Below are 17,743 nucleotides of genomic sequence, written 5' to 3'. Positions count from 1 at the left end.
ACTAGTAGGGAGGCTTTGTATACATATGAGCCACTTTCTCATCATACTTGAAATATACCTATACCGAAGAGCATTCATCAAAACGCCGTCTGATTCGTCGCCTCAGCGCAAGCAACTGGCCAATCCCCTGAGATCGAGGACTTCGTGATATCTAAGGGGTGCTATTGTCTCGTTCGCACTTCGCACCTCGGAAGCAAACAGCTCAAATACGGGATAAGGGAATTGAGCGATGACAAATCTACAGCGTCTATTAGAATGCGCCGTGTCGAAGCTGATCAGCGCGACTGCCTCATCGCGAGATATATTAGAGGCTAATGGGCATCAGGTTCCTTTTCATTACAATAACTTTAAAGTGCTTTGCTGATTACTTTGTTCTTGAATTGTGTGGAACCGGATTCGTGCCACAGTGGTCAAAGACAACGACGCAACTCATAAATCCAACTGCAGTGGCCACAAGTTTGTTCCCAAAAGTTATTCCATTGTCCATCATGCCTCCCTTTGGTATTTTGGTAGTAACATGATAGATCAAGTCCCCGCCTGCTCAGATTCTGGCTTTTGGCCATGGAAGACGGTTCTGGGTTACACCTCCTGTTATTAAAATGTCCCATAGAGAAGAAGTCGAGGTTAACCAGGGAGAGCTTACACATTGAGATAGGCATGGACCGCTGGGTTAGTTAGTTCCTTGCGCATGTTTGCCAGAAACAGCTGTGCATCCTCGTACTTCCACTACATCACCACTCATCAGGTTCCATATCTCCCAGTTGCACTGCCCGGAATAGAACTTACCTCTAGCATCTCCGTAAGACCTCGAATAGAAAACCCCTCAAGGCCCTGTAACAGAAACTGGCGGTTCCAGGCACCCCACTGCTTGAGCGTTTTGTCTTTAGGCCAGGTTCCAATAGGAACCTTGATCACCCTGCCCGTGAGATTAATGAAGCCAGCTTTTCTGATAGAGTCGGCCATCTTGTCATCCCAGAAGAAAGGCTTGCCAGTTAGACTTCCTATCCTTTTAAATACGTCTATCCACGTGTATAGAGGCGAATCGGGCTTCAAGGTATCATCATCGCATTTGGCGGCACCCCAAAGCTCAACACTCTCTATCCAGCCGCCAGGCTGAGTATGTCTATCAAGGGTTAAAGCTCTTCATTAGAATCATTGCGGGGGCTGACAAACTTGAAGGCCTTTTCGTATAGTTCGGTCCAGTCGGGGATGCAGCCCATCATGGCGCGGATATGGACAAAATCAAAGTGGTTATCCGGGTGAGTCCACTCTTGATTGATATCATCGACCTCAAACCTGCAATTTGGTGGCACAAAGTTGGGTTGGATAGGCGAAAGATCAACACCAAGAACGTCTGCAGATGGGTGCAAGTCGGCAAATTCACTGCCGTCATTAGAAGCTAAACCAATATCAAAATGACATCTCAAACACTCACATGGCCCAAATTCCAGTGCCGCAACCCAAGTCCAAGACTCTCTAAGCTAGTACTTAGACCACTGGTTTATGTGAATTTGGGATGAAAGACTCACTTGCGGATTATCGCCAATGGGAGCCTCATAGAGCTCGTTGTTCAAGATGATTCTGTAAACCTCGTGCCTAATCAAACAAACACATTAGCGGCTTAGAAGCAGTAGACGAGCCTAACTTACATGAGGTCTTCAGCTTCCTGTTGCCGATCATCATTCGGAGCCCTAGGTGTTTATGTCAGTAATCGTCGTAACACAAAGAAGAACCAACCATAGTCTCAAGAGTGCTCACCAGTAAGACCCGTCCTGATAAGAGTGATACCGTCGCCCATTCTCCCACTTGTATTCAAGAATGGAAGACCTCAGAGACTCGGTATCAGTGACTCTAGTCCTTTGACTGTTCAGTCATAATTCCTCGCGTATCTTGATTTTCAAGGTTCAGCTTACGACAGAGAGTAAGAAGAGTCGGAGTCTTCATCCTATTACCCGGTAACACCGTGGTGAGCAAGGGTAAGCCCTAAAACGATCGTGGGGACCCTACAACTTCAATATGGCCACCCGCTGCCTGTGCCTCGGTCACCTCAGCCAACGCGGCAGGCGACTGATGGCTTGGCGGGGACCGTGAGGTCGGCGAGTTGGACTGTCGTGACTTTGGAGAGGACATGATGCCTCAGGCTGCTTCTCGTAGCATATAATAGGAGATGAAGAAGAAAGATTTCTTGAAATGTTACGGCCCGAGGAGTAGAACTGAGGGGAGGGAGAGAAAGAAAATACCGCCTTAATGTCTCTTTGATGAGGGGGTCTCCACAGTAGGATCCCTGTCGAGGACATATCATAGATGCATATCGTCTTTGCAATGGGCTGTTGGTCGGGTTGCATGATGTGGCAATGCCTGACAGGGTGGTATTGAGTACGTTACATAACTGGGGGTTAAATAGTTATTCTCGCTCGTTGCTATGATTGCATACATTGAAGCATCACCCCGTACGGGCTATTGCTTAATTAATCGCGGCGGTTTGCAATAGGGTCAATTTACAACAATCTGGTGGTAGCGCAGACCACGGCAACAAACTATGGACCGCAACTAGATAGAATTAACCTAGGCCCTCAGTCATGCAGGGCCAACCTGTAGTTATACTGAGTCAGACGCCGAGGTGAAACGATAGGCTGAAAGGTAGAAAACATGAGCCGGAGGTCCGAAAACCCTAGGGGTGCGATCCCATTTACCCCCCCCTGCGTACAATGCTGTAGAAAGAGAAATAAACTTTGACATGCTTGAGTTTCGTCTTGGAGTATATTCGGTGTTTATGTATTGAAAGTAAATGCCAGTACCAATCTTCTTTTTCGTTTATCAAATCCTTCACTCAACTAGGTGCTTCAGTATTCTCTCAACGCCATGTTACTGTCTCTTCAACAATCTAGGTGGCTAAATCAAGGGTTTGCGCCAGGTCAGTTCAAGTATTGAGGGATACGACAGGAGATGCTACGATTGCACCAAACCTGAACCCTATCAGTCAAAGCCCCGAGGTTTGCTCTAAGACGGTGGGGGAGGAATCTTGATATTTCCCTAGATATCTTAGTTCTTATTCTCAAGCAACTCAGGGGAGAGAAGAGCTGAGGTACAGATAAACTTTGGAGCCGTTGCACAAGCATTTCCATTGATGCGCCATGATCGAGTATCTGGCTAGAGATTTGACCACAAGACGGCTCATGGTTACCACAAATAGGATTAAAAAAAGCAGCAAGCTATAAAGTGACGTGAGTGTTATCTCATTCTGAGTAGGGTTAACCAGTCTTCCTGTCCTTACGTGCTTAAGGCTTAGCATTGTGGCATGTCAGTGGCCGGGACCTGGCCCGACGTATAAACTCAACCAGCGTCGGTTCCCCTGAGATTGATTGAATTCTCTATTCTGAGACCTTTAATTGTACAGCATTGAGGTTCAATGCTGTCACGTATTGCTGACTGCGCGATTTGCTATTGTGGCTGATGGCTAACCACTCTACATCGGATCCCGTGACACATAGCCTGCACGTATAAGCTATCAGGCTGTGGGAAACCTTTTGATCATTGATATTGATAGCCGATGGTCCGGAGCGGGGTAAGTACCTTAGTCCAGCCTGATGCTTAAAAAGAGATGTTTCTCTTGTCACTGACCTGGTGTCGTGGGCTTTTACGAACCACATCCATCCTGGGTCCATTCTATTCATCATGCCCGGCTCGAGAAGATGCTACAAGTCGCGTTGTACCCGGAAAACGACAGAATGGTACTGCGACCGCCATCGGTGCCGAGAAACCTCATGCCAACAGATGAGGACTCGACATGGGGGATTCTGCGTCAACCACACTCGCTGCCTTAAGACCGACTGCCAAACGCCACGCTACTACCCCGACGACGAATCCTATCCCTTCTGCGAAGAGCACTACTGGACATGCAAGAAGTTGGATTGCTACAAGATTATATATGATATGGTAGATGGATCGTCCTACTGCGAAGACCACACATGCAAAGCCGAGGGCTGTTCGGAGCTGCGGCCTTCCGGACGTGAGGCCACTGGCCTCTGTCCCAACCATCGTTGTCACGTTTCCGGCTGTGCCGAGCTCGGAGCGGATTGCCCGAAAGGCATCTCTTATTGTCATGTCCATGGCTGTAGCCGGCATGGGTGCATCAATATTTCCATGGTGGCTCAGAACGCTGGGTACACGTCCCCCTTTTGTCGAGACCACTACTGCCGCACAGCAGGATGTAAGGAGCCAAACGACAATGGTCTCAAGTACTGTACCACCCACCGTTGCGAGATGGATGGCTGCTCGAGGGCTTCGTCTTGGACCCAGGGCGGGGGCGAGGGCCCTCCCTACTTCAAGGACCACTGCTGCTATGCCCCAGGGTGCATGTACTCTCGGGAAAACGCCCGTTCATATTGTAGTTCGCACGCAATCTGTGGAAAGACGAAATGGTAGGTCCTTGCCTCATTCTTGATCTTGGACAGAGTGAAGCTAACTTTGCACAATCAATAGCCTCAACCTCAAGAACCCCAACACGGATCGATTCTGCAGTGCTCACGCCAACTCTTGCATCAGGCCAGAGTGCCGGAGCGAGAGACATGAATATGGCTACTGGGAGGATTACATTAGCAGATATCACACATTCTGGCCGGATGAGTGGTCGAGCAGATGGGTTGTCACTGCGGACTGTGAGTATTGCCGCAAGCACATTTACCAGGCTGATAACTGCACCGAAGGCCCGCAGAGTGATAAGGGCCGGGCTTACTGTGCAAGTCATCAGCGATGCAGCAAGAAAGACTGCCAGGGTAGCTGCTCAGTGACGGAACGGTTCTGCCAACTGCATGTGGCCACATGCTACCTGGCAGAGTGTCCCTATGCCCTGTCAGAAGACGCCCCTGTCTATTGCCGTCTGCATACTTGTCAAGCCAATGCTTGCGTTAAGCCCAAAGAGTCCAAGACTGGCGTATATTGTGCGAACCACCGTGTCTGCAAGCTTCAAGGATGCGAAGCGGTCTGCTGGAGACCTGTCAAAGCTTGTGATGAGCACCGTTGCCGCGCCCAGGACTGTCTTGACGCGGTGTGCGGTATTGAGTCAGACTACTGCAAATCACGTAAGTATTTCGGAGCACCACCAACGCCCTGAAGTAGATCTATCTGTAGCTAATGGATCATCAGATGTATGCCTCACGGAGGCATGTTACGATGCCCGACACAGCGTTTTCGACGCCAGTGTCACGCACTCCTATTGTGCTAATCATCGTCCACGTCCGGCACTTCCAATTCGCCAATCTGCTGGCCAAAGAGGCAAGCATCGCAGCCACAACCAAAATCATGATGCATATCCCGGAATGGTCAATGCTACGCAACCACAGGCAGTCACTCAATCTAGCAGCGACGTCTTACCTCCTGACACATCTAACCACGATCATTCTCAGTCCGCAGGTAATTACTCCTTATCCCCTGACATGTCCAACCAAGAATATTCGCAATCCGCAGAAGCTCCCTGCACTTATGGATATGACAACTGTCCACCTAGCTACACTTGGGAAGGGCAGAATAGTGCACACGACACCGTGCCAAGGAGTGAGGAATGCAATCTTCAACAGACTGGTAAGCGAACAAAGAACCATGGAATTCAAGGTTAACGACGTCTAATGGTTTGGAGTAGACACCGTTTACGAACAGCAGCCGCTAGACAATGCGATCGAGGTCCAGAATCACTGAGACGGCTGAAACCGAAAGCTAGCAGACGGTATTCTACTGTACTAAAGGCATAATTGTGTGTGGTTAAATGTAGTACCAAAGGGGGACGCATACAGGGGACATGACGCAGTAGAATCATAGTTGGCTCTATACTTCTTGAATACCAGTTGGTAGTTTAATCAATGTTAAATGATCTTATATACAGTATATATACAGCCATATGCTTTCGGTTTTTTAATATTACTATTTATACTTGTATATTTTCACTACGACCTTATGACGCGTCTCGTTTTGACGACTTTCCGCCTTCCATCAGTACAGAGAACGATGATTCGACTCTGGTGTTGAAGGGACTGGTTGTTGATCCAGTTCAGAAAGTCGGCGAGAAAGCGCCAGATTGGAAGGGCCAAGACAGCAGCAAGTGGCCAGACTCAGTACGTTCCGTTTTGGGCAGATGGCGTTCTCTCTTGCCTGACTCTAGTTACTATAGAACTGGTGAGGATTATCCAATATCTTTAGTTAATTCGGCTCGACACATCTGAAAGGCTTCAAAATCCTTTAAGCACTTGGGCCGCTTGAATTCAGATTGAATATTGCAAGCTGCGTCGTATTGAGCAAATTAACAGACGATCTTTTGTCACTGATACTGGCTACATTGGCCTAGGACCGATTGAACTCGAGCCTGACGACGCTATTTGTATTCTTCTCGGTGGAGGTGTTGCGTATGCTCTCGGGGTCAATGGAGATACCTGGCGCTACATTGGCGAATGATAAGTCTGGTACTTGAATTTATCGGATTTGTTCTGACGACTTAGCTACGTTCGCGGGTTTGTAGATGGGCCGATTATACAAGCACTGACTGTCATGTCATTTCGGGAGTTTAGTATTGTATAAGAATGGCTCAAAATAGAGCACATAAGTAAATCTACTATTCTATGACCGCTACGTTTCGAAGAGACACGAGAGTGTGCAGTAAAGGAGAGCTGCGCACGTTGGGTACGGCTCAACGGCGAGGAGATGAGGAGTGGCGCATGTGCGTGCTGTGATGGCGTTGGCGAACAGCCATCTGGATTACTGCGGTTCTAGTAACCTTATCAGTGTCTTTCTCCTTCCAGTCCCGTGGCATCGACTGTTACAGGATAGGGCCTGGACTCTGATCTTTTAGTTGGCCATATTGCAAAGTTGTCTCCGTGTCGTGGGAGCGACGCCGCGCCATTCCGACCCGGTCCTTCGGCAGCAAAGGATCACGTTATCATGAATCTCGGCATTTTGCCTTTCTTTCTAGGCTTTCTAGCGGGGGACAATAAACAACGAACTCACATGGTTAGTCCAGGTTCGGTGTTTTCTGTCCCCCCACTAGGCCTTTCCCGCCAAGTCAGAGTTTGAAGGTGGGGGTACCAAGTCCCGGAATGGGCGTCTCCCTTTCGGCCGACTTTGCTGGTTGAGGCTAGTTTCAAGATTAACATTCTCCTAGCTCAGGGCCCATGAGATAAGAAGCGGGCGTAACGCCGGATGAAAACAAGTGCCCCCTTCCTAAGCCACAAGCGTTTTGGGCCTACCTCATAAATCGACAACTCAGGCGCGCTCCCTTAAGCCGCTTCGCGACTGGTTCAGTCCAGTAGCCACGGGGCGTCGAGGCTCGACCGATGACGAGGCATGGGCTGTCAAGATGTGGCGTTTTGCTAGAGTTCAAATATCTACGTAATGTCCTGTTGTGTTAGAGGCCGTGTTCTCGTCAAACATGATCATACCAGTATTCGTCAATGTTGATCGGCGTACAGCGCTGACTGTGCCGACGCTGAGGAGCCAAGCATGGACTCAGAGTGTTGTGATACTTGTCGTGTCGTTGCTGTCTTTGCTTGGCGCAGGGTGGATGATACTCAGTTTCTTTGTATGATGGCCTGTCATGCTTAACTACTTACACACGTCATGCTGACCTGGTCCTCAGTGCTTCAAAAGTCTGAGATCATTCCGTCACCAGCTTATCCTGTGAGTTGACTGCCCACCTCTATAAGATGGTATCGTAACAATAGGTAGTGGATTGGCGCTCAGCGACTTTCTGATGGCTGCCAACTTTGTCTTGTCCACTACTTCAAATATTAGTGGGAGAGATCTCGCTGCGCCAGAGCAGGCCGCCCTGTGCTCCTTCAGTGGATTCATGACCCAGGTGTTCGTCATCCAGACCGATTACTGGGTATTTTTGATATCCCTCTGCACCTACTTCGTTCTCGCAGGCTTCAAGAGACCCTCGTCCTGGGTACAGGATCACCGCCTGATACTCGCAGCTCTGCCATGGATCTTTTATATCACCTGGGCGAGCATCGGGCTAGGAACTGCAGGCTATGGCAACATCGGTGCCTGTACGACATCACTCCGATACTTCCATCGACGCTTACTGATCATTAGGTAGGGTGCTGGTTCACATCCGACCAGATTCGCCTGCTAGTCAACTTTATTCCGCGCTGGACCATCATCTTCGCAATACTGTTCATGTATGGCAACCTTTATTACATCCTTCGTCGGGCACACAGGCGCATGCTGTCGTTGAGATACTGTTCATCAGAGGGTGTATCGAGGCAATGCAACGCAGAAAGGCTTCAACAGCCTCAAGAACACCCTGGCCCTTCAGCGAATCCACAGCCGTCGTCGTCAAATCCTGCCGAGGCCGAAGATAGGAGCACCAAGATGAAAAATGTACGTGACGGTTATGACCCATTTTCAAGACGTTGTTAATTTGATACCAGCTTGCACGGCGTATGCTCCTATATCCTCTGGCCTATATGCTTATCTGGTCATTGCCAACAGCTATTCGAATTTACCAGGCGACACGTGGTGTTCGTGCTCCCTTTCCTTTACAGACAGTCGATAAGGTGAGACACTAAGGCTCTTGACATGATCCAAAGTCCTTGTGATTAATAACATTCGCCACATAGTCATGCATCGTCCTTCAGGGTTTCATCGATGCTGTCATTTACGGCATCAACGAATCATCTCTAGCTCACTGGCGCAATTTACTATTCCCCAAACCAGATGAGATTGAGGAGATACAATTAGGATCCAATAACTACGGGTTCCATAGCAGAACGGGTTTAAATTCAAAGACTTTACAGCAGATGGAAGAGAGAAATAACTCACTATCGACTGTTGAGACGGACCAGTTCGATAGAGCTCCAAGGCGGCCGGACACCAGGGACACGACATTGGGGGAGCCTTAGCTAACCTAAGTCAGAAAAGGCGAGGATCACAGTAGACTTGATTTATATAGAGGTTATAAAATAGTAGACTTAATAATTAAGTTTGGTTCATTTCTTCATTTATTAAATGGCCAATACATCTTTTAATTTTTATTATGCGTCCATAATTAGTGAGGATAGTAAGAAATATGTCACTTACGGTCGATATTTTATCTGTGTGTCCGGTAAGCGATTGGCCCCAGCTGTGGAGACATCTGGAAACTCAGTGAAGACAAAGCGAGCACTGCTTTCATCCGCTGTTAAAAAGAAGAGTGTCAATGATGGCCATGCTGAGGATGGATCAATAAACTAAGAGGGACCACTCAGAACGGAGCCTTATACATGAGATTATGTCACCTTCAGGCGAGATTGTTCCACAGACCCAGCATCTCGTTACCCTATAGCTAGACACTGTTGATAAGGGCGAGAATCATTAGGAAAAGGATGTATGTTTTCCACACTTCCCCTACATAGGCGCCGTTCGAAGGGACGATACCCGCGGACGACATTGACAGCGCTACATGCATATCTTAGCGACTTATTCGTTCAAAAGGCAAGATCTCAAGGGGAGAGGTAAATAATTGAGGGTGTTTCTGAGCCCCCCTAGGCTGTGGATATAACTATTTGATTGTCACAATTTCCATGTTTAGTTAATTAATCAAGGCAAAACTGTATACCGGTTAGAAATCAAGGGGCGTCGGAAACACCCTCAATTATCTGACCACCAACAAAGGAAGACTCTGTGGCGACGACGAGGGTCAGGCATCCAGCAATATTGACTTCAATGGTTTCAAATCATCCCTGCGTGGGTACTAAAAATTGTCCGATTAATTATGCATCAATCAGAGAAGACTTACGCTCGAGCACCCATGTCTTGCGTCGTCATCTAGCCCAGTCCTTATTAATTTATCACGTCAACCTCGGTATTACTCCCACGGATGGAAATCTTCGAGAACGGGAATACCGAGCTGGCACCTTATGATCTAGCCTTTCTCAAAATGCTACCCCGAAGCTAGTGGTTCAGGGTCTGGAGCGCGACCCTGAAACTATCTACACGCCAAGCTATCTTGGTACCAATCGTCCGATCATGCTGTGGGCCCCAATGCCGTGTTCCGTGATCCATGCAGCACTGTTGATACAAAAGCCAACAAACGAGCCGCCGTAAAGCTGCCAAGAGGATCACTATCAGTCTGTCGTTTCCAAACAACTTACCTTCTTTATTACGTTGCACAATGAGATTCGAAATCGTTTTCACTTCCGCACTTGCGGCTTTTGTTCGAACTGCTTCGGCCGTTGGCGTCACTGGTGCCGCCGAGGGCTTTGCTAAGGGCGTTACTGGAGGTGGCTCAGCCAGTCCCGTCTACCCCACGACAACTGCACAGCTGGTCTCCTACCTTACCGACTCGTCTGCCCGAGTCATCATCTTGGACCGAACCTTTGACTTCACTGGCACTGAGGGCACCTCCACCGAGACTGGTTGCGCTCCTTACGGTACTGCTGCCGCCTGCCAGGTCGCTATCAACAAGGACAGCTGGTGCAACAACTACCAGCCTAACGCCCCCAAGGTCAGCGTCAAGTATGACAAGGCTGCCTTGAACCCTATTGTCGTTGGATCCAACAAGAGTCTTGTTGGTGTCGGCAGCAAGGGTGTTATCAAGGGCAAGGGCCTTTACATTGCCAAGGGAGCCAAGAATGTCATCATTCAGAACATTCACATCACTACCCTTAACCCTCAGTACGTCTGGGGTGGCGATGCTATTGCCCTGGATAACACCGACCTCGTCTGGATCGACCACGTCACTACCTCCCTGATTGGCCGTCAGCATATTGTTCTCGGCAACGGTCCCAGCAACCGAGTGACCATCTCCAACAACAAGATCGACGGTGCTACCTCTTGGTCTGCTACTTGCAACGGTTACCACTACTGGGGCCTTTACTTCACTGGCTCTGCTGATGTATGTATATCCCTTTATCTCTTGCTTACCTGATGCTAACTCTCGACTAGACCGTCACCTTCAAGAACAACTACATCTACAAGACCTCCGGCCGTGCCCCCAAGGTCGGTGGAAACACCCTCCTCCACGTCGTCAACAACTACTGGTACGACAACGCCGGCCACGCTTTCGAGATTGGTTCCGGTGGCCAGGTCGTCGCCGAGGGCAATGTCTTCCAGAATGTCGTTGCTCCTATCGAGACCTCCAGCTTCGCCGGCAAGCTCTTCTCCAGCCCTAGCACTTCTGCTAACGCCGTCTGCTCTTCTTACCTTGGCCACACCTGCCAGGTCAACGGCTTCGGAAGCTCTGGCACCCTTTCTGGCAGCGACACTGACTTCTTGGCCAACTTCAAGGGCAAGAACGTCGCTTCTGCTGCTGCTTACTCGACCGTCACTGGTCTCTCGACTAGCGCTGGATTTGGCACTATTTGAGTAATGTGTCGAGCCAGGCAAGTCTTGCATCTCAGCAAAACTTTCCCTTCATCCCTTGATGGGATTTCTCTTCCGTACATACTTCATATGTAAATAGGAACCGACTGTTAGACAGGCTATTGTGTTACGGCTATTCATACATGATACAGGCCATGAAAATACGATACATGGTATTTGATCTCGAAATAGATCGTCACACCCTAACGTGCTCTTTGTTACAATTGAAGCCCGGCCTTTAAGCAGCCAGAATAACAGATTCAAACTTCAGTTATCTGAGAGCTTCGGTAAAGAGCTCATCCTACAATCATACGCCTACTCTGTCTTATATATCGGTACCTTGTAGTCATCTAGCCACTTATCCTTAATAATAAATAGCTGGCTAGCCTGTACCTTCTTGAAATACTCATCCTTAGGAATATCTTTGTAGTCCTCCCGATCGACATCCATAAACCCTTGTTTAGCAATAGATCGTGGGGTGATCATGAGAGAACGACCTAGCCAATTAGTTGCCGCCTTCAATAGGATAGGCAGACTTACCGTTAATGCTCTTGTCGGTGGCAATTCGTAGCATGCAGCTTGCTACGTCTTCCTGTTCGCCAAACTCGATGCCGTTGTCAAGTAGCCATTTCTCGTACTCTGCCGTGCGGATGGCGCTCTTGATCCAGCAAGGGGCAACGTAGTTGATACGTATGTTCTGCTCATGGCTGGAGCGTCTAACCGTTTTCATGAACCCGCGCAGGGCATACTTTGTTGATGTGTACTCCCAGTTGGCCTACAAAGGTAGATTATAGTCAGAGTATGAATCGTCATGAGCAGCAGAAGAACATACCGGCGAGTCAATGTACGCAACCATGCTCCCGGTGATGATGAAACAACGATCTCGGTCATCTTGAACTGGTTGCTTGCGGAAGTAGTGTACGGCAAGTCTCCAAGTATAAAAGGTGCCATCAATGTTGACTCGGACAATGTTGAGGTTGGGTTTGGTTGGCTCGCCATTTGGGTCTGCAGGTATCGAAGGATAGTCAGAGTCGATCCCCTATGGTTAAAGGCCCTCTGACTCACCGTCCAAGTTCCAGAGACTATCTCCAGAGCTTCTGCTGATGCCAGCGTTGGCAACAACAACGTCAACACTGCGACTTGGACTGTTGCGCTTTGCCTCTTCAAAGACAGTCTTTTGCTGATCCCAGTCTCGGACATCACATTTGACAAACAGGCACTTTCTGCCATCAACGTTAAGTTCTGCTTCGATAGATCGACCTCGTTGTTCGTTGACGTCGGCAAAGGTGACGTGGGCGCCAGCAGCGACGAATTCCCGTACACAGGTCTCACCCATGCCATTTGCACCCCCTGTAATGATGACTGATTTGCCTCGGATGGCGTCCAGCCGCAGAGGAGCTGTATGGTCTATGGGGCCATTGTAGCTATAGCGATCGATACTCATCTTGTTTGACGTGTGAGTGTGTCAACTGTCGAACACCTGGTGTCACTTCTAATTACACGCGTAGAAGAAGATGGGACGAGAATGGCACGCTTTTTCTTGATCAAGGACGGCACCTTCTTTGGTCCCCCCCGCCTTTGAAGCCAGGGTTGAGCTGACAAGCCGGTGCTCGGCTTTGGTGTTCGGTTCCATCACAACGACCGGTAATTCCTATTTGGGATAACCGGCCGATCATGGAGAATGTGGGGATGCCGAGCCAATCAGAGACACCTTGAATGTTGAAACCCGAAGCCATTGCCGGCTACCCTGAACGCGTACTGCCTTTTCCTCTGACGGGTTAATTCATTCTCATCTTTGATATACAATTGTACAAGACGTCAGGTGAAGGACACGTTACATCCAGATACTCCTGGACATCAACGCCTTGAACCTTGAAGAAAACTCGCCAAGAAGCTCCTCACCTAACTTCATATGCTAGCCACGATGCCCGCCCTTACTGAAACACCAATAGAGACAGCGCATCTGGTGGCTAAGGCCGCAGATGTCTTGCAGACCCCGTCAACGGAGCCTCCTGAGGTGGCTGGAATTAGAGACAAGTTTAGGCACAGTGCCAACGCGGCAGCCTCGACCAATGGCCACACGGCAGACCCCTTCAAGCTCAGCCCCAAGTTTGCCTACACGCCGCGCAAGATCAAGGTCATCACTATCGGCGCTGGCTTCTCTGGTCTGCTCATGGCGCACAAGTTCCAGCACCGCTTTCCCGAGATGCAAGATATCGTCGACCACACCATCTTTGAGGCTCGGAGCGATGTGGGTGGTACTTGGTTGGCAAACCACTACCCTGGCGTGCAATGTGACGTCCCCGCTCACATCTACGTATGTTTCCCCGTGGAGATCCCTACACAAGGTCCGTTCTGATAGCAGTGACTAGGCGTTTCCTTTCGATCCCAATCCCAGCTGGGAGAGATTCTACGCCAGCGGAGGTGATATCCTGGCCTATATCAAAGCTACAGTTAAGAAGTGGAATCTCGACCGAGATTTGCAGCTCAACACGCGCGTCATCGGTGCCCAATGGCAGGATGATTTGGCGCAGTGGAAGGTGACTGTCGAACATGCGGGCTCTCAGAGGGATGAGTACTGTCATGTTCTTATTTCCGCCAAAGGAGTCCTCGTGTAAGTCTAAAGCCCCCTCTTATTCGTTATAGACAAGGCCTAATCTCATTGGCAGCCATGAATCATGGCCCAAGGTTCCTGGACTGCGGGATTTCAAAGGCCACATAACGCACTCGGCCGACTGGAATCACAACTATGACTACTCAAACAAGAGGATAGCAGTTATCGGCAACGGCTCTTCCGGAATCCAGATTGTTCCTCAAATGGCCAAGCTCCCCGGAACAGATGTTGTCAACTTTGTTCGTGGTCCGGCTTGGGTTTATTATCGAGCACCGCCTTCAAAGCACCTCGGCCGAGAAGATGACGACCCAAACCCACGATACTCGGAAGAAGAAAAGGCTCGGTTCCAGGACCCTGAGCTTCATCTTGAGCATCGGAAGGGCATTGTCTCCCGGACAAACAAGTCTTTTTACATCTTCCGAAAGGGAGAGAATAATGACGCAGGCATGAAGATGGCCGCTGCACAGATGGCCGAAAAGCTCAACCACGACCCTGTGCTATGTAGCAAGCTGATTCCAAAGTGGGAGCTGGGATGCAGGCGTATTACGCCAGGGCCAGGCTACCTGGAGTCATTCCTGAAGCCAAGCTGCCACTTGACAGATAGCCCTATCACAAAGGTGACGGAGAACAGTGTGTGCACGGCAGATGGCGAGGAGTATGAATGCGACGTCAGTAAGTAAAGTTGTAGCCTGTTTGACATGAGACTAGCAAGCTGACTATTATCCCAGTCGTGTGTGCAACCGGCTTCGACGTTTCCTTCAGGCCTCGCCATCCCATCATTGGCCTCAAGGGCGCCGATCTCAGGGAGAAGTGGAAGGAAGATCCAGAGTCGTACATGTCGGTGGCAGTCCCCGAGATGCCCAACTACTTCATGATGATGGGGCCAAACTGTCTCGGCGGACATGGCTCCCTCGTTGAGTCACTGAACTGGACGGGCGATTACTTTGTCAAGTGGATCAAGAAGATTGCCACTGAAGATATCAAGCACGTTGTCCCCAAGCAAGACAAGGTGAATGACTTCATCAAGTACTGTGATGAGATTCACAAGACGCTTGTCTGGAGCGGAGGATGTCGCAGCTGGTACAAGAGAGGCACAGTCGACGGCCGAGTCACGTCCTTGTTTGGCGGTAGTGCTCATTTGTTTAACCGCTTACTCCAGGACATTCGAGCAGAAGACTTTGACATTACTTATAACACAGGAAACTCTTTTCGGTTCATGGGAAATGGCTTCACGGCTTTTGAGATGGACCCGGAGAGCGACCTGTCGTGGTACGTAGAGAAGGCGGAAACTCTTGCAATCTAGACTTGGAAGTTAGACGCAGAGAAGCAAATTGGATGAGGAGCGAGATAACTAGAATTAGGTTACGATACAAAGATTTGTTTTTGAGAATTGATGAATGAAAACGAGGGCTGTGCTTCGAAGGAACATGGCATATATGCGACTTGAAGTGATTGGTTTGAATGCTGAGACACAAGTGACGGCTCAACACCATTCTCTCTTCGACGGTAGACAAGGTTAGTGAATTATCTAGTAACAACACAAATGATCTGGAGGAGGCTACAAAACCGTACCTGTTAGACCCAACAACATTCAGCAGCGGAAGGCTGCAACACCCCACAAGTATATTTTCATTCCATTATTATTATCGAAAGCTTTACAAAGTCTCAAATCCCAGGGTAGAAAAGTCAAATGTGTAGTCGACAAATGGTTCCAGGAGATCCTGATATCCTTCTAGAAGATCATGATGAAAAACACCATTCTCAGGTGATGGAAGTGCCGTTGCTGTAGTACCAAGCTCTTTATCAGCAATCAAGTGATCAGCAATCCTACTCGTTGACCTGGTTACGAAAGGGAAAAGCAGAATCCAGTTGAATTCATCAGACAGGTCATCCCCGTGAGCTGCCGCAGGCTTTGGTCTACCAGACTGTATCGTTGTTCTTGGTAGACTGCGTAATCGTTCAAAGCCTTGCCGGATGACGTTTGCAGAAGCCCACATCTTTTGTAGCTGGCCAACCGCTTGTTCCAAGATGTCTAGACCCTCCTCTGCCTCTTGCGCGAACTGCTTGATACGACTGGCTTGAAGCAGCGCAATGAAGGCAGTACCACAGTACCAACAGGTGATGGCCATCAGAAATCGGGCATTACCACGTGATAAAATGTCCCTGAGGATCCTTGCAATACACGACGCGGCTAGTATGGCAGGCGGGAGAGCTTGGGGCAAGTCTGGCGCCGTCCTTTGTAGGTGGATGATGATAACAGTAGTGAGGTATGGTAGATGGAGCTGATGGACATCTCGATTGAAGGATACTGTTCGGCTGGAGCCAATAGAGAGCTGGAGATCTGGCGGTAGAGTCTGCACCCAGTTGACGAGCTCTTGTCTAAGGTCCGCAGGGAAAGGAGCGCTGGAGGACTGAGACAAGACCTTGGAGACCTTGCCGATGATGGCACATAGTCGAACCCAATAAAGGAAGATGCGTCCCTTCTTTTGAGATGTAGCATCACTCGGGAAGTCTTCCGACTGTGGCTCTCTGATGTTCATATCTTCTGGGCAGATGATGCAGGGCTTGCTTTGGCAGAGCGAGGTGAGACGTTCTCGTGCCTGTGAGGTGATGAGTTAGAGTGTGCAGCACGCCCAGCTTTGGGAGGTACTTACGAATACTGTCCACCACAGCCGCCGCCGAAGGCCTAGGTCTATTCCTGCGGCCTGTGCTACTTCCTCTGTAGGCTCACGATGTATGTTCATCTGCTGAGCGTGTCTGATGATGACTGACGTCCACCACCAAGAGGAATGACGATGTGCTATCGAGGGCGGACGGGGAGCCCACCAGTAAAATAGTGAGATGGCCTTCAACGCAGTGATAATATCTGCCTCCTCGTCGTTGTAGAATATCATGCGAGCTTTCCGATAATACTCAGCTGGTCCCTCATGCTTGACCAAAGGTGGCTGAACATGACTTGCGGCGAGTGCAAGTGCATTAGCTAGCATTGGTGACCTCTCTAGATCCGCTTCCAAGGTGTCGCGGTCAAGCACGGGGCACCATGCATAGCAGTACCTGAAGTAGGTCTCTGAAAAGCTCTGTTGGAGTTCTTGCTGCCGAGGATCGGACGATGGGTTCTCCATGTCTAGACTGGCCAGAAGCTCTTGTTGCTCCGCGTCGAGCTGGTTCTCAGGCCCGTAGACTTGTAGAAATCCGGTGTCGACATCGCCACCATGGCTTCGCCCGCCACCCTCAGTGGGTGACGCGCTTGGCTGTGTTCCTTGGTACGAGCTTGGTCCGGGCGGGTCCTCTGCTGATACCGCTGTGTACGATATCTCTGGCTGAGTGGCTCTGATAGAGGACGGAGTTGGGACCATGGCTCCATTGCTTAGATCATTGCTAGGGGCTGCGACCGTGGGTAGTGGTGCATCAACTTGGCCATCGTCTTGATGTTGACTGTCAGCAAGAGCGCAAGGTAACCATCATGAACAAATCGGGCTCACCAATAGTCGCCAAATGGTCGAACTGAGCCTCACTTTCATCTTGGTTCTGAGCAGTCACCCTCTGGCGCGTCTTCCCTCTCCTCGAGGGCCTGAGATGGCAGTCCTGGTCCTGAACCTCACAGTTGGTGCATCTTGCTTCACCCTGGGTCCTTCGACCCTAAAGCAGCAAATCAGCACACTCGGACGCGCTGGAAGAGGCCACTGAACTCACCTGTAAGTCGCACTTGATCTTCTTAGAGTGGCAGAAGAAGCAGACGGCCTCAGCACGCTTCCGTTTCGGCTGATGAGCTGCAAAGCGGAGCCACTTGTCTGACATTGC

General features: G+C 49.6%; 7 protein-coding genes across 7 annotated transcripts; 4 read left to right on the top strand and 3 right to left on the bottom strand.

The window, feature by feature from the left end:
• Nucleotides 1-525: 525 nt before the first annotated feature.
• NECHADRAFT_94758 (uncharacterized protein) lies at nt 526-2,130 on the bottom strand (the record flags this gene model as incomplete). The annotated part of the gene is made up of 10 exons (XM_003041407.1): nt 526-574; nt 644-726; nt 787-1,123; nt 1,174-1,383; nt 1,436-1,476; nt 1,530-1,596; nt 1,650-1,691; nt 1,759-1,863; nt 1,953-2,003; nt 2,057-2,130. 10 exons carry the CDS (start codon nt 2,128-2,130, stop codon nt 526-528), a joined length of 1,059 nt encoding a protein of 352 aa, XP_003041453.1.
• Nucleotides 2,131-3,675: 1,545 nt separating this feature from the next.
• NECHADRAFT_82190 (uncharacterized protein) lies at nt 3,676-6,252 on the top strand (the record flags this gene model as incomplete). Its single annotated transcript, XM_003041444.1, has 5 exons — nt 3,676-4,421; nt 4,483-5,081; nt 5,146-5,580; nt 5,890-6,107; nt 6,193-6,252. 5 exons carry the CDS (start codon nt 3,676-3,678, stop codon nt 6,250-6,252), a joined length of 2,058 nt encoding a protein of 685 aa, XP_003041490.1.
• A 1,162-nt stretch (nt 6,253-7,414) lies between these two features.
• NECHADRAFT_44345 (uncharacterized protein) lies at nt 7,415-8,888 on the top strand (the record flags this gene model as incomplete). Its single annotated transcript, XM_003041443.1, has 6 exons — nt 7,415-7,564; nt 7,622-7,662; nt 7,711-8,033; nt 8,084-8,367; nt 8,418-8,543; nt 8,607-8,888. 6 exons carry the CDS (start codon nt 7,415-7,417, stop codon nt 8,886-8,888), a joined length of 1,206 nt encoding a protein of 401 aa, XP_003041489.1.
• A 1,250-nt stretch (nt 8,889-10,138) lies between these two features.
• On the top strand, nt 10,139-11,331 carry NECHADRAFT_44358 (uncharacterized protein; the record flags this gene model as incomplete). The annotated part of the gene is made up of 2 exons (XM_003041442.1): nt 10,139-10,861; nt 10,912-11,331. The coding sequence occupies 2 exons, from the start codon at nt 10,139-10,141 to the stop codon at nt 11,329-11,331; spliced, it is 1,143 nt and encodes a 380-aa protein (XP_003041488.1).
• Nucleotides 11,332-11,643: 312 nt separating this feature from the next.
• NECHADRAFT_94756 (uncharacterized protein) lies at nt 11,644-12,772 on the bottom strand (the record flags this gene model as incomplete). The annotated part of the gene is made up of 5 exons (XM_003041406.1): nt 11,644-11,691; nt 11,722-11,825; nt 11,869-12,103; nt 12,161-12,333; nt 12,394-12,772. The coding sequence occupies 5 exons, from the start codon at nt 12,770-12,772 to the stop codon at nt 11,644-11,646; spliced, it is 939 nt and encodes a 312-aa protein (XP_003041452.1).
• A 480-nt stretch (nt 12,773-13,252) lies between these two features.
• NECHADRAFT_82186 (uncharacterized protein) lies at nt 13,253-15,245 on the top strand (the record flags this gene model as incomplete). Its single annotated transcript, XM_003041441.1, has 4 exons — nt 13,253-13,645; nt 13,701-13,942; nt 13,998-14,614; nt 14,671-15,245. The coding sequence occupies 4 exons, from the start codon at nt 13,253-13,255 to the stop codon at nt 15,243-15,245; spliced, it is 1,827 nt and encodes a 608-aa protein (XP_003041487.1).
• Nucleotides 15,246-15,597: 352 nt separating this feature from the next.
• Nucleotides 15,598-17,740, bottom strand: NECHADRAFT_44343 (uncharacterized protein; the record flags this gene model as incomplete). Its single annotated transcript, XM_003041405.1, has 4 exons — nt 15,598-16,542; nt 16,597-17,327; nt 17,425-17,581; nt 17,636-17,740. 4 exons carry the CDS (start codon nt 17,738-17,740, stop codon nt 15,598-15,600), a joined length of 1,938 nt encoding a protein of 645 aa, XP_003041451.1.
• Nucleotides 17,741-17,743: the final 3 nt, after the last annotated feature.

The sequence above is a fragment of the Fusarium vanettenii genome (assembly GCF_000151355.1).
Source record: "Fusarium vanettenii 77-13-4 chromosome 7 genomic scaffold NECHAsca_46_chr7_1_0, whole genome shotgun sequence".
NCBI classification, from domain to species: Eukaryota; Fungi; Ascomycota; class Sordariomycetes; order Hypocreales; family Nectriaceae; genus Fusarium; species Fusarium vanettenii.
This window is presented reverse-complemented; position numbering and strand designations above follow the sequence as displayed.